Genomic DNA, 15,387 nt, shown 5'->3' with positions numbered 1-15,387 from the left:
CACCCATCCCTTCCCCTTCCCTCCCTATATATTCCTCCTTTCTACCCTTCACTCTTCACTCACCTAACTTTCTCCACCTATCTCTTTCTCCACCTATCTCTTTCTCTTTATTCCTCATTTTCTTCTCACAATGGGCAAAGTTAAGATCGGCATCAATGGTATTCTTTCTCTTTTCTTCATTTGCGTTTTTCTTTTACTACCTTTCTTTCTCGATCTCCATCTTTACTTTTCCTTGTCTTTAAGGATTTGGAAGGATCGGTCGTCTTGTTGCTAGAGTCGCCTTGCAGAGCGACGATATCGAACTCGTTGCTGTTAATGATCCATTTATCACCACTGATTACATGGTAACTTTACGGATCTGCTTCTACATCTCTATCTACATGCGCATGCTCATTCATAATTTAGATCTCAATGTATTTTGATCATCGTCTACTATTGTTATTGTCCTTCAACCCTAAACCTCTATACGTATTGGTACGCTATGAATTCATTTTGATTTAGATGTTCTGATTGCGTAATTGCATACCCATTGTTGCTAGTATCATTTTTAGTGGTTTTCCAAAATTTAATTTTACCCTTGTCTACGACAGACCTACATGTTCAAGTATGATAGTGTACACGGTCAGTGGAAGCACCATGATATCAAGGTGAAGGATAGCAAGACTCTTCTCTTTGGGGAGAAATCAGTCACCGTTTTCGGTACTAGGTATCTTAATCCATTTCTTCTCCCATTTTGATATTTGTTTAACCATGTGTCTGTTTGGATTCACTAGAAATAATGTTTTTTTTTCTTTTTCATTTTTATTTAAACTCTTTTGAAAAAATTGTTTAAAATACAATCTAAAGGTTTCAATAGCTATTTCAATATTTTTTCAAAATGATTTATTTTCAAAGTTAAACACACCCCTGTGTAAGTTTTTATCAAGCATTTGAGCATTCGACTTGATTCATTAGGAACCCAGAGGAGATCCCTTGGGGGGAGGTTGGAGCCGACTATGTTGTTGAATCCACTGGAGTATTCACTGACAAGGACAAAGCTGCTGCTCATTTGAAGGTTTGTCAGAATTGGTCAATACGCTTTCACATGCTCATTTGGTAGATGTAAAATCTATTTAATATAATGATTTTGGATTGTTGGTTATTATTTTATAATGAAAATGGGGATTCATATTTTTTAGAATCTTGATTAGATTGTTATGCTGCATTTTCGTCTGATGATTCTCTGGTAATTTTTCAGGGTGGTGCCAAGAAGGTTATCATCTCTGCACCAAGCAAGGATGCCCCAATGTTTGTTGTTGGTGTTAATGAGAAGGAGTACAAGTCAGATCTTAACATTGTGTCCAATGCCAGTTGCACTACCAACTGTCTTGCTCCCTTGGCCAAGGTTTTACATTTTTCTTTAAGTATAGGATACTTAGATTCAATTAGCTAAACAGAATTTGACTTTTTCAGTAGTTAACCCAGCTTTCTGTTTTAGGTTATCAATGATAGATTTGGAATTGTTGAGGGTCTCATGACCACTGTCCATTCGATCACTGGTATGAATTATCCTGTTGTGCCAATATCTTGGTTTAATATATTATACAGTTACTTACCGTTTCACTTATGCAGCAACCCAGAAGACTGTTGATGGACCATCAATGAAGGACTGGAGAGGTGGAAGAGCCGCTTCCTTCAACATCATTCCCAGCAGCACTGGTGCTGCCAAGGTAGATTTTCTGGATTTAGTACTACTCTTGACATATTGTATATTCGTTCAGTTATTACTTGTGACAAATATTTCCATGATTAAAAACTTTGGAATCGATAGTTGCAATATCTTGATTATTAACTGATTCCAACTTGGACTTGGATGTTCATGTATTCAATAATTTATCTAAGCAGCTCATTGGTTTTGTTTTGAATGTGTAGGCTGTAGGCAAAGTGTTGCCTGCTCTAAACGGAAAGTTGACAGGAATGTCATTCCGTGTTCCCACGGTCGATGTCTCCGTTGTTGACCTTACCGTCAGGCTTGAAAAGAAGGCCACTTATGAAGATATTAAGGCTGCCATCAAGTAAGGATTTACGAATTTGCAAATATCTTAAAGTAGTGTAAAAGTAATCCATGGTAGAATTGTCTCTGTATGCTGAAATGAAATTGTTGTTTGGTTAACAGGGAAGAATCAGAAGGTAAGCTGAAGGGAATTCTTGGGTACACCGAAGACGATGTTGTGTCAACCGACTTTGTTGGTGACAGCAGGTCAGTAGAGAGTTAAACAAGATTGGACAATAAACTTGCGTAGTTATTATTACGAAGATGATATGAACTTTGTTTTAATCATTTGTCATTGTTACTTTCACAGGTCAAGCATTTTTGATGCGAAGGCTGGCATTGCTTTGAACGACAACTTCGTGAAGATCGTCTCTTGGTATGACAACGAGTGGGGATACAGGTAAGAAATTATCTCAATTCTCTTATGTAGGCATTGCTTTTAATGAGAATCAAGAGATTGAATTTGATTTGTAATCTTTGTTTTGCAGTACACGTGTGATCGACCTGATCCGTCACATTAACTCTGTTCAGTAAGCGTTGTCTAAGAGAGTTGGTTCTATAAAGTGGTGGGGGGAAGGGAAGGGAAGGCTTTGGATTTTGTGGATTTTCTCAACTATTAGATCCTGTCATTAAGAGCAGGGAGTTTTTATGTTAGCGTTGAGTTTTGAATAATTGGTGGAGGATTATTAGGTTTTTTGATGAATTTTTTGTTGGAACTTTGTAATTTGTTGTACCCTCCCATTCTCTTTTTTCAGGGAATAATTTTGAAACCCTGTTTTTTCAATTTCAAATTATAATTTGACACTTCCTCTCCTTGAATCTTTTTACCCTTCAATTTAAAATCAGTAATTATGCGACGTAAATTCCTTTGGCCATTCATTCATTCTTAATAATTTCTTCCCAAATTGGTCTTGTTAACAATAAATCATGAATAATCAGAACAAGGTTTGGTTTGATTATTTTTTATGTAGAAATTGAAGAAAGAGAAATCTTGAATTAAGAAATAATCAATATCTACGCCATTTCTCTTTTCATTTTTTAGATTTTGTGGGATTAGTTGTAAATTATTAATTTAAAAGATTTCTATTCTTTTCTTAACTAATATCCTTAAATACATTAAGAACTAACTCTAACTTTATTTGCAAAAGTAATTAATGAAAATTATCAATAACGAATAATTGACCACACAAATTTCAAAATAATAATATTGTATATGTGAAAAGTGGAAATTTTGTAACGAACCACAATTAAAAGTAACTTTAGATAGCTTATTGGTATTGACATACATAGTTTGTGTTAAGAGGGGGTTTTAATTTTCTGGAAGATTTTGGAAAGTATTTAGTAATGTGATTAAGATTTGATTTTAATGTTTTGAATAAAAAAAATGCTATACATGTAAGGAGCATTAAACCAAGGAGACCGTCTTCAACAAAAGCACAAGCGAAGAAGAAAATGAATCACATTTTTTTAAATTTCTTTCTTTCTTTCTTTCTTGTTGAGTAAAGTTGGGGTGATAGGATTCGATAACACACACCTACTGTACGATAATTGACTGAAAATGAATTGGAATGGCTAATAATGGTTTGACAAATTTTCATGAATAATATTTCTTTGTAAATTAATAGATTTTTTTTCCTTCTAATTTTCAAATTTGGCCAAAATTTCCCACAATTTGTTTGAAGGGCATTTAAGACAATTTAACTATCTATGAGGGCCATAAATGTTAATAACCCAAATTGGAGTATGATAAAGCGGCCAACTTGGGGCGGCCCAGATGATTAATAGCTTGCGCAAGGGGGCGGCCATGGCCAGCAACCAATTCTGATTCCCCTACCAGCATGAAACGCAAGTGAAAAAATCGCAACAAAAACAAAAAAAAAAGGCAACTATTTATATATCAAATTCCCGTTTCTTCTTCCTTTCCCTATTTTGCTTTCTTTCTTTGCTCATGGTTTGTGATGATTCTTACTCTCTAGCACTCAAGCGAAGGAGGTTTTCCTACACCAGCAACTCCATGGCTGACCAATCGTCTAAGGTTTTTTCCCCAATTCCTTATCAATACCCCAAAACTTACATTTCTCTTTATCCTTTTCCATTTTATTTCACTTCGTTGATTGTCATTTGATATTGCTGATTTGGATTCTGGGTATTCTTCAGATTGGTATTTGGTATTCTGGGTATTCTTTAAATTGGTCTTTTTGAGTTTATGTTGAACTGGGTTTACGTCTTTCTTTTGTACTTTCTGATTGTGGACATATCGACTCTTTTTCAAATTTCTTAGCTGGGTTTTCATTGTTTGGTCAATTGTGATTTCTTTATCTTCGGGAAGGAAAAGATCATGCTCATGTTTCAGAGTTTTCAGGGTAACCTACTTGAGTTTCAGGGTAACCTTGTCGAAAACTATGATTTTTGTTTTCTATATGGTGATTTTTGGTGGAAATTTGTATCGGTGATGCAAATTTGGACTATTTGAATGATATTTTCTGCTTTTAGTATGAAATGCTTGCTCTTTTTTATTCCCACTAACGTGGAATTTTGGGGTTAGGCCAAGTTATTGAGCGTGAAAGAAAAATATGGACGAGAGATCCGCGTATTTGAGACAATGCCACCATCTTCATCAACAGAGGAATTACCCAACGCTGGTACAAATGAATTTAAGTTTGCATCCCTGGATAGACCTAGACCTAGATTACAGCTAAATGGATCTTGTGATTTAGAACATTCTTGCAAGTAACTCATTCTATATGCCTTTGTTCTTTTTAGGAGAAGAGCCAGATGGTTTTTATGAATTTACAGCGGAAGACTATTATCGAGTGTTAGCAACCAAAAAGGATGGTAAATTGTTGTTATTTCATTACTTGATCTAGCAGTGGTAATTGGAACACTCAATTCCTTTAGGATCCTAACGTTTTTTCCATTATGGCTGGCATTATCCTTTAGGAGAAGCTTTTTTTTTTTTTTTTTTTTTTTTTGTTTAATAGGTTTCTTGAAACATGTTATTTCAATCATTTCTGGGTTGATATTTATTTTTATTGACAGAAGTCTATTCAACTTATTATGTCACTTTTAACTCCAAAATTCCCAATGGTTTATATGAATATGGATACTACTTGGCAACTTGACATTCTTTAGCAATGCATTCAAATGTTTATGTAGGCTACACTATTTCTGTTAAGAATGATATCCTTTCACACACAGAGTAAAGCACTATGTTTCCATCTTAGCAGATAAATATTTAAAAACACGAAAGTTGAGAGAGGCAGAAGAGGCAGCTCGCAGGTCAAAGATAACGAAGGTGCTACAAAGATGTTTTAGCCAAACTTCTACTCGATAATCTTGAAGTTCCTTTTAATAGCATTACTATACTTAGCAGATTGCCACTTCTAATACCAATTTTTAGGACTGAGCCTGACCATTGTGCTGCAGGTCAGTGTACGAGTTCGCTTTCCTGATAACCACACTTTAGAGGCAACGTTCCATCCATCTGAAAGAATGCAGACCTTAGTTGATCTTCTTACCAAAGTAGTTGCTCAACCGGAACTACCATTTTATATCTGTATGTCATAAGAGCTTGGTTGTTGCTTTGAAGTTTTCTTGAGGTTTTGTAAGAGTTGATTGATCGTTACCTAACATTGCAGATACCACGCCTCCCAAGAAACAGATAAAAGACTTGATGCAGGATTTTTATTCTGCTGGGTTTGTTCCTGGTGCAATCGTCTACTTTTCGTACGATCTACCTGAAGGTTTGGAAGGAAACATTCACGATGCTTATCTGAAATTTATATGTCTTGACCTTCTAAGTACTATATTAGCTTTAGTTTTCAGAATTAGATATTGTACTGTGGTTTTCAACATGATATCAAGTTATCAACTTGGATGCTTGAGTTCTCATTCTTGTCCTGTCTATTTCTAGTCCTTTATATAGTTCATTAGAACTCCACCTCACATTTTACTTACGGTAGATATGAGGAAAGGCGCCGTTGGACATTTGTGTAAAGGCTATTAAGGATAAATGTAACACTTATCAATGGGGTAGATAAGAGAGAATAGTAGATAAATGTAACACCTATCGATGGGGTAGATAAGAGAGAATAGTAGTCACTTAGGGGGTGTTTAGCGCGCATAGTTGAGTTGGTAATTATTATAGGAGGGGAGTAATAGAGAGAGTGAATAACAATGTGAGAAATGCGAGTTAATGCGAATAACAAGGTAATAAACTTCTCTAATTATTCGTGAACCAAGCGGTGGATGAATTTTTTTTACCCACCCAACCCAACCCAGCTGGGGGCCCAACTGCACCCTTATCAAATTAATGGATGATTATAGAAGGTATGTGTACCTTAATTGTGGTGGAGAGGGTATCGTTTTTTTAGTTCTGTTCACTGACAACTTTCAGTTTAGGAGACTATCTGAAAGCTCTTGATTTTTCCTAAGGCAGCATGATTTGTAATACAATAATGACTTCTACTTGACATTTGACATACTTTATTCTCAGTTAGTCATCGTCGTAGTGCCTTATTCTAATCCAAAAAAAATGGTCATAGTGTCTCATAATGCTTCTATAATTTGGTTTCTTGTCTCTTTTTGCTTCTCTTAAAATATTTGTTATATTTCTTCAGCATCAATGCTGTTTTTAATTTGTCTAGAGTTTCCGTTAAATAGAAATCAATCCTGTATGGACTTCAAAATATGGACCTGTTGTTTTTATATGAATTGCCTTAAAAACAAGTAAACAACAATATAAATCTGGTTGGCATGAGATTATGATTAATTTTTCAACGATGAACTCTCTTATTCACTTACGTGAATGAGAGATAAGAATCAAGCTGGTATTGAACTTTTAAACATGTTACTAATTTCAATTGTAATTGTTTTTTTTTGAGCTATGGGCAACATCAATATTTCATGAAGTTTTGTACACAGTTTGCTTGAGAAATCAACTGTAGAAGTTTTGGGGGATGAATTTCCCATATTTGGGCTTCATTACATTATCGTCTAGATTTTAAAACAAAAGGGAAAAAAATGAAGGAACAAAAAAAAGTATAGTGATGAACTTTTGTTGTCTTGCAAAAGCTGAGTTTCTGCCTTTTGATTCTATTATCTTAGTTGCGATTCCATTTTTTGTTTGAACCTTGAGATTACTTTGAACCATGATGCAACAAATTCTCAGAATTGTTACATTTAACTCAGGTGAATCAGTTGGTTCGGTCTCTTACCTTAACGAAGATGCCATGTTGTTAAAAGATCTTGAAATCGTGAGCGAAGAAGAGGAATCTACTTCAGCTGTTGCAGAGCCTGAAACAGCAGCCTCTCCTCCTGCCCCTACTCCTGTTGTGAAAGAAACCAAGCCTACTGATAAGAAAGCTATCAAACCCAAGTGGTTGAAAATGTAAAGGCTACTGCTCATAAACTCTACTGCAAACCAGCTTTGATGGCACTGGTAGAGAAGCCAGTTCCAGCCCTGAGTCAAGATGAGAGTGGACAGAGAAATCCTTCAGAAATTGTGTTTGGTTGAAAGAAGTTGTAAGGTGATAAAGTTGAAGAGTTGGTTTTTTCTTTTCTTATTCTTGTCTGTTTGTTTGAACTTGTTAATACCCTGTTATATTCCCTTCTTCAATGATGATAATGGTTTTACTTCAACCTTTATTCATTTTTGTTCTTTTCTTTAGAGTTGCAAATGGTTGTTTAGATCCTCCATTTTTGGGTGTTTTATCATTTCAATTTATGATTAAAACTATTAGGCTGTCTAGATCAAGTTCTTGTGTCATCTGTATTAATTTCTTATGTATTCTTTTTGGAAAGAAAATTTGACATCTATTGGTTCCCGAAAATGGTCTTATTTTAAAGTCACAAGTAAAATGATTGTCGTTATAGCTTAGCTAGCAGTCAAATATTGTTTATGAAGAAATAACATCTTTGTTACAATCACAAGTGTTACCCTCCTTTCAAAAGGGGATGTTTTGTATATTTACTAATCTTTTTGAAATCATATTTTAGGGGGAGCAGTTGAAACAAAAAGAAAAAAAGAAAAACAAAATTCACCTCACTGACTTAAAACTTTTATACTCTTTGTATTCTTCATACAAGCCTTTTGAAATCTTCCATCTTGTTTTACAAGTGTTAAGATCCAACAGACAATCTAAGGAGAAAGGGACAGCAGCAAATGTAAGAATTTAAGAAACAGAACTATAAAAGTATATATCCATACAACTAATCTTATGATCAGCTGATTGGTTTTAATCATTCAATTTTACATTCCTGAATAGTTGAGCTGACATCACTTTGATGTTAGCCTATAAACCAAAAAACCATAAAAAAAGTTGAATTCACATGCCACATATTTGATGTTTTGAAGTCGGACTTAGATGCTCAAACCAGAAAGGTGCAAGATGAAGATGAGTAGGCAAAATTCCATAAAAACATGAATTCTAATTAATTATGGTATCCCACCATTAATGTAAAAGTATCTGGGCACGGTATTTATTTAGTTTCTACCAATGCTTTTAAAAGCTTGTTTTTATCTTACAAATTTGACTAAGTATACAGTTATATTGCTTAAGAAAGTTTTAAATCATTGTAAAGAACAATAGGAAATAGACGTAAACTTCAAAAACTAAAAACAAAATGATTAGAAATATACCTTATAAATATGATAGCTTCTTATATAAATACAATCATATATGATGAAGTTGTAAGGTTGTTGAGCTATATGTTTGTGTTCGTCCAAATAAAAAATAAAGTTGGGTTCCAATTTAATAATAAAAAGGTTATTCCAATGTTCAAACTAAAATGGCCAAATGAGATAAAAACAATCAAAATTAGAAAGTTTGCCCCTTAGGCATTTGTATAAGAGCTCCATCCCATCAATCATGTAAGAAGTTCAATTAAGATTAGATCGTTGATTAATTAATTAATTCATTAATTAAGTAAGGTCTAAAATATAAAAGAGCGGTTTGGTGGATCGTAACAAAATTAGAATGCCATGTAATGTAATCTAAAGTCTATGTTTGGATTGAGCATTTTGAGTCTAAATTGCAATCGCATCCGTTTCGACAGTTTTCAATATAACTTTCTTTTCCGTTGTTTTTCAGTTTTCACACTTGATGTTCTCATTTTTTTTCCTCCTTCGATTTCATATGCAATCCAATTCTTGTTTGATTCTTGATATATTTCAACTCTTTTAAACAACGTGTAGATGGTACACGTGGAAGTAGAACATCACAAGCGTGAGGCATAAGAGGGCGGAATGGGAAGACAATTATAGATGTTGACAAAGATGCAAAAACAGAGTGAATATGATATTTTTCTTTCTTTTGTATCCAAACATCGATTCATTATTTGCAAAAGGAAAGAAAGAAAGTATATAAAATGTTTCGATTTAGAAACATAATTATTGGCCAACCACACTCAAAACTGTGAAACCATCACTTCCTCACTTGCTCTATGGTGTGGCAAAATCATCAACCATACATATTCTTCATTCACACTAATTATTCTATTGGATTAGGATCTTCACTTGCATATGTTTCACGAAATTCTAATTTCCTTTTTTCTTTTTTTGGTTAAAAAACCATCTTTTATAATTGAGACATATGAGCAAGCTAGGTATACTATTTGAATATTGTTATCATGCATTATTGAAAACTTTGTTGAATACTTTGATAATTGTATATGATATAGACATAAGTCAACCTAACTTTAGTTTTGATTTCACTCAAAGGCTTCACCAATGTAGAATTTTATTTGTGTTATAATAAAGTAAACCATTAATTCAAGAAATTTTCTCTCTTACATTTTCACTTCCTTTCTTGCCTTACTTTTGCATGCTCATTTAGAGAGAAAAAACAAAGAAAAGATCTCTTAAATTAGCAATTGAAGATGATGAGATGAGAAGAATATGCAAGTGTGGATTATATTGGTTCAATAGATCTCTCTTACGTTTCTCTTATCCGAATTAATTAATCACATCCTTGATTTCAATGACTCCAATTGCTACCATTGGTTCATTCTAGAGATGCACAGTTTTTGAAGAAGATGATACCTATTCTACAAAATTGCAATGAACTTAATTGGCATTCAATGATAAATGGAAAAAAGTAGTTTATTTATTTGCTTTACTTTGTTATGATTTGGATATTTACCAATCTTTTGTTGTTGGATTAGACTTGATAATGTTTCTTTCCATCTTTCTTTAGCTTCCATTGTTCCCTACCTGTTTGACTACAAGAAGAAAAGAAAAAGAAAATTAAAAGTCACAAAATTTCACACACTCTTATAATAATCTCTCAGTTCAATTAATTGCAATTATTTGATATGAAGAGAGAAGACAATGGTACCAATGGGCTATAATGTGGGTCATTTGTTACACTCTCACATTCACTACTTTTCTTTTCTTTTCTTTTTTAACATTATATACTTCTAATTATCACTTTCACTTTTCAAAAATAAACAAATTTCCACTCCATCCGGATGGTGGGGTAAATTTTCAAGCAATTATATATGATATATCTTTTCATATGTTCAACCTATAAAGAAGAGTAGCCAACATAGTATAGATATTCAAACATATTAGGTATGCCAATCATATAATTAATTGACATTATAAATATAAAATTTTAATACATATTTGTGTTAAAGCATTCACGTACCTCAGTAGAGCATGAGCATCATCACTTCTTCTCTTTCTTGTTTGCTCAATCAGCTTAACCACCCATCACAATGTATCACTGTCTAATCCACACCTATTTCAATCTAACTAATCAAGACATGACTTTAATACTTAAAACTGCACCAAATCAAAAAATACAAAAAAAAAAAAAAAATCTCGTATGAAACCGAACCGTTCATTTGCATCAAACTGAATCGAAACGGAACCGTTTATACATAAATATTAGAATCGAAATCCTTTATGCACATTATACATAAATAATAGTCTAACAAAGTTATACACACATAGGTTCAATTAATTTGTACAATAATTAAGTACAATACATTGAAGTTTGAAAGTCCATCAAAATAATTCATACAAAGTTACACTTATACCCTACCCTAAGTTAGACTTTATATATCATTTAAATAAAACAGTTCGGTTAGGTTTAGTTTTAGAATCAGTTTAATGTCTTAAACCAAACTGAACCGCGTAAGAATCTGTTTTAATTTAATACAAATCGTATCGAACTACATGTATTTGGCTTCAGTTCGATTTGTCGATCGATTCGATTTTCAACTATTTTTTGAACACTCCTAACTTTCTAACTGTGAATATATAAAGTCTATTTTAAGATAAAACGATTTGTTTTGGGAATCATCCATAAAGCTTCCTACTAATCATAAAAATAATTTAGAATGGTAGAGTCAAATTAAAAAGGAAAAAAGAAAGAAAGAAAAGCGATTAATTAAAAGTTAAAAAAACAAGAAGTTTTTCAAAGTCCTGATTACGTAATTGATAAAGATTTTAAAAATGTTCTTTACAAAGTAGAAGACAAAAATAAAGAATGATTAGTACACAATTTTGATAGTTTATCATAAAACGACCTAATTTTGTTTTCTTTTTTCTTAAATAAAATTGAGTTTTTTTTTTTAATAAATAATATAACAAAACCACGAAATATTTACACCCAAACAAAAACAAAAAACATATAAAATATTTTCATAAATTTCATATTTGGCTTTGGTACCGTGGACTATTCATCACTTCTTATTCTTTTTCTTTACAATTTATTCATCTTCTCTTCTAGATTTCTTCGATTCTTCTCTTCTAGATTTTTTTGTTCCATTTTTATTTATCTTCTTTTTCTTTCTTTCTTTCAACTTATCTTCTAGAATATCAAAACCGTTTAAATCACTTTGATATGATCTAAACGATTGCTTACCTAGTGAACACGATCGTTTAGATTTGAAGCATTTTTCTCATCATTTAAAAAGAACTACACGATTGCATATGGCTATGATCTAAACGATCGATTACCTAGTCAACATGATCACTTTTAGCATGGTCAACACGATTGTTTAGATTTGAAGCCATTTTTCCATTGTTTAGAAAAATCTACACAATCGTGGGGATATGGTTTAAACGATCGATTACCATAGTCAATACAATCGTTTAGATTTGAAACATTTTTTCCGTTGTTAAAAAAACTACACGATCGTATTCGTACACGATCCCATATCATAATCGTTTAGAAAAAGAAATACACACTCGCGTTGACGGAGACATATTGTGTATTTCTCATGGTATATTTGTGGACTTTTTATGTTTTCAAAATTGTTATATATAATACAAAGATTTCGTGGGTTTGTTATATTTTGGAAAAATTCCTTTATTTTATTTGTAAAAAAGATTGTTGCAAAATTTAAAGTGTGGGGTTGAAAAGATAGTTAGCTCACAGTATTATTTTTAATATGTAGGGTTAGAATGTCATTCTATGTCGCTTTGGTACAATTTGAATCTATAGCCATACCCATAGATTTTAATAAATATTTCATAAATCTATACCTATATTATACAATTTAGGATTTAATGAAACTATATATTTATGTGGCCGACAAGTATACATTTTATTTATTTATTTTATTCTAACTATTATATCAAACCTAAATTTATTTACAAATATAGTTTATTGAGACTTTGGATTAGGTGGGAGAGATGCCATTGCTCTCATGTATATGCTTCTTCACTAGCTCAGCACACCATAGATTATACAAATTTTGATACACACTACATCTTTTCATTAAGTACCACACTTGAATGTGGTCGAGGCCACCCCAATTGACTTGGTCATCAATTGTTGCATGTCACTTCTAGTTATATAATCGTTTTTGTAATTCTCTCCTTTGTTCTTTAGCGTGTGTTGTTGTTTCTAATTTTGTTCTCCATGCCTTTCTTTCCATGAAAATCAATGAGTACGTGTCTCTTTGGAGATCTTTATAATTGGATGCAATTGGACTTTTTTTTCTTCTTTATTTGAAAGAGCTCCTTGAATAGTAAAATCACATATGACACTATCCAAATTAAATCAGTCCCAACACATAAAAGAACAACCAATCCAAAACAAAAATGTAACGTTTAGACAAAACAAAAATCAACTAAAGAATGAGAGTCATCTTATCTTTGAACAAAATAGATGCTAGATTATATAGTAGCGTGATTCATGGACTAAAACGCTGGTGCATATAGAACAAGACACTGAGAGTTGAGTATTTTCAAAATCGAAACCAGTTGGACTCTCAACAAAATCCTTATGGAATATAGAGGATTGCATATCTCAAATAATAATTATGTGGTGGTATATACCATAGACATAGGGATTATATTGTACACACACTCACACTTTTATTGGAAAGTACCATGTGAAGAAGCCAATAAAAGCAAAGAAAAAGACTGATCTAAGAGAGAGGTGGGTTGTGATAATGCATTATTGATGTTAAAGGGAGCAAGGAAACAAGAATGCAGATTGATTAAAAAAAAAAGTCAGTGCTTTTAAAGTTATGTAAAGCTGTTTACTCACATGCCCTCTCTATCTTTTCCCTTTGCTTTTCCCCCCCAACCCTCAATCACCACCTAATCTCTTCCTCTTTACCTTAACACATCCATATATTATTATTCTCCCCTCTCTCAAATATATGTACACAAATATCATTTATTTTTTCTATAAAATGTGATCAAAGTTAAGAAAATGGCTTTAATATATTGAAAACAATCATGCATATGCACACTAATCAAAATTCATCAAATATCTTCCTTTCTCTTTCTCTTTCTCTTTCTCCTTATATACGATAGGACTCTTCAAGACCATTTATTTCATGGCTTTGGCTTTCTATACAGAGTACAACTCGTTACAAAACCATACTCCCTTTCCTAACTATATTCAATTTTTCGTTTTGAAAAACTTCCCTTTTCTTTTCGTAATTTTTTCTCATGTTTTTCATTTTTTTTTGTGTAGGTGAACATATTTTAGTCAATTTTCAAAAACAAAAATAAGTTTTTAGTTTTCAAATATTTGATTTAAAAAACAGTCGAAACGTGTATAGATAGCAAAAATATAAAAACTAATACAAGCCAATCAATTTAGATCCTCGTTACGATCGTGTGTATAAAAATCATTTATGCATTATTAATTTTTAAATGTGTAAACATTTTCATTACTTCACACCATTTTAAAATTGACCCAAAATGTGTATAATAGATGAGATACAAATTGATATAGTTGGAAATATAGAAGAGGGGTATATGAAATTTATATATCAGAGTGTCCAAGAGGTATGAGTGTTGAAGTCAGCTCTCTTTTATATACTTAAACATAAAGTGGTCCTATAAAATATGTAATGGTTGATTTTGACACCTCAAGCTAAAATTTCACCATCTACAAATGTTTAGAAACTAAAAAGTTTTGATTCTTTGATAAATAGGAAAAAGAAAAAAAAAAAAAAAGAATACATAAAGAAAAGAAAAGAGACCAAAATAGAATGAAGAAAATAGATGGGTCAAAATGGTATTTTAATGCAAATAATATTGATGACAACTCTTATATTTTGTTATTTTGTAAAAGAAAACTAATTTATTAGGGCATATTTCTAAAAGTGTGATATTTAATTGAGTGAAAATAATATAAAAAGATTTGTTAATAAAAAAGCATATATCATCACATTAACCATTCACTTAATGGATTAAAATAAGTTAATAAATGGTAGAAAGTGTGATGTGAAATCTCTGTTTTGGGAAGAAAAGGGAGAGTGTTTTAGAGATGTCTTTGTTTTGCTTTTCCATCATCATCATTATTATTATTATTACTCATTACTCCCTTTTTTTTCTCTCCCTTCTTCCTATTATTTCACTCTAAAAGAAATATAATAAAAATAAAATTAAAAACTTTACAAATTTCTTGATCTTCTTTTCTCCTCTCTGCCCCACTGATTCAGCAATTGTTTCATCCATCATTGCATCTACTAACATTATATTCCTCTTACCCATCTTTCCATTCTTAATCTAAACTTGTCAACGCAGTCGTAGTTCAACACACAATCATACATATTTGTATTATTAATTTCAAACATAAATGTTCCATTTCTTTATCCTAAGTTTTAATTATAATACATTTCGAAAATGAATAGTTACAAATACATAGATTAGATTCAAAATAATTAAATATATAACAACATTTTTAAAAGTTTGCAAATATAGATAAATTCATCCAAATCTATCACAGATAGATCATGTTGCAAATATTTGTCTACTAAAATTTATGAGCCATACAAGTTTATTACGGATAGATTTTGATATATTTGCAATTTTTTTAAATGTTTCTATATACTTAATTATTATTTCTAAAAATGTCATCAATTACAATTACCCATAT

At 31.9% G+C, this 15,387-nt stretch overlaps 2 protein-coding genes across 3 annotated transcripts; both read left to right on the top strand.

Moving 5' to 3' along the window:
• LOC101214545 (glyceraldehyde-3-phosphate dehydrogenase, cytosolic) lies at positions 1–2,895 on the top strand. Its single transcript, XM_004138419.3, has 11 exons — positions 1–158; positions 244–344; positions 591–706; positions 955–1,054; positions 1,238–1,384; positions 1,478–1,538; positions 1,612–1,709; positions 1,912–2,054; positions 2,156–2,239; positions 2,343–2,432; positions 2,521–2,895. Exons 1-11 carry the CDS (start codon positions 131–133, stop codon positions 2,564–2,566), a joined length of 1,014 nt encoding a protein of 337 aa, XP_004138467.1. The 5' UTR covers positions 1–130; the 3' UTR covers positions 2,567–2,895.
• An 879-nt stretch (positions 2,896–3,774) lies between these two features.
• On the top strand, positions 3,775–7,686 carry LOC101217813 (plant UBX domain-containing protein 1). 2 transcript variants are annotated; one of them, XM_031887605.1, is made up of 8 exons: positions 3,775–3,914; positions 4,009–4,067; positions 4,578–4,674; positions 4,796–4,867; positions 5,260–5,327; positions 5,459–5,588; positions 5,671–5,775; positions 7,223–7,686. In XM_031887605.1, the coding sequence occupies exons 2-8, from the start codon at positions 4,047–4,049 to the stop codon at positions 7,423–7,425; spliced, it is 696 nt and encodes a 231-aa protein (XP_031743465.1). In that variant the 5' UTR covers positions 3,775–3,914; positions 4,009–4,046; the 3' UTR covers positions 7,426–7,686. The 2 variants fall into 2 exon arrangements, with proteins under 2 accessions (XP_031743465.1, XP_004138482.1); XM_004138434.3 differs by having other exon boundaries at positions 3,910–4,067.
• The last annotated feature ends 7,701 nt before the right edge of the window (positions 7,687–15,387 follow it).

This window comes from Cucumis sativus, chromosome 6, assembly GCF_000004075.3.
Source record: "Cucumis sativus cultivar 9930 chromosome 6, Cucumber_9930_V3, whole genome shotgun sequence".
Taxonomy (NCBI): domain Eukaryota; kingdom Viridiplantae; phylum Streptophyta; class Magnoliopsida; order Cucurbitales; family Cucurbitaceae; genus Cucumis; species Cucumis sativus.
Note: the sequence above shows the minus strand (reverse complement) of the source record. Positions and strands in the feature narration are given on the sequence as shown.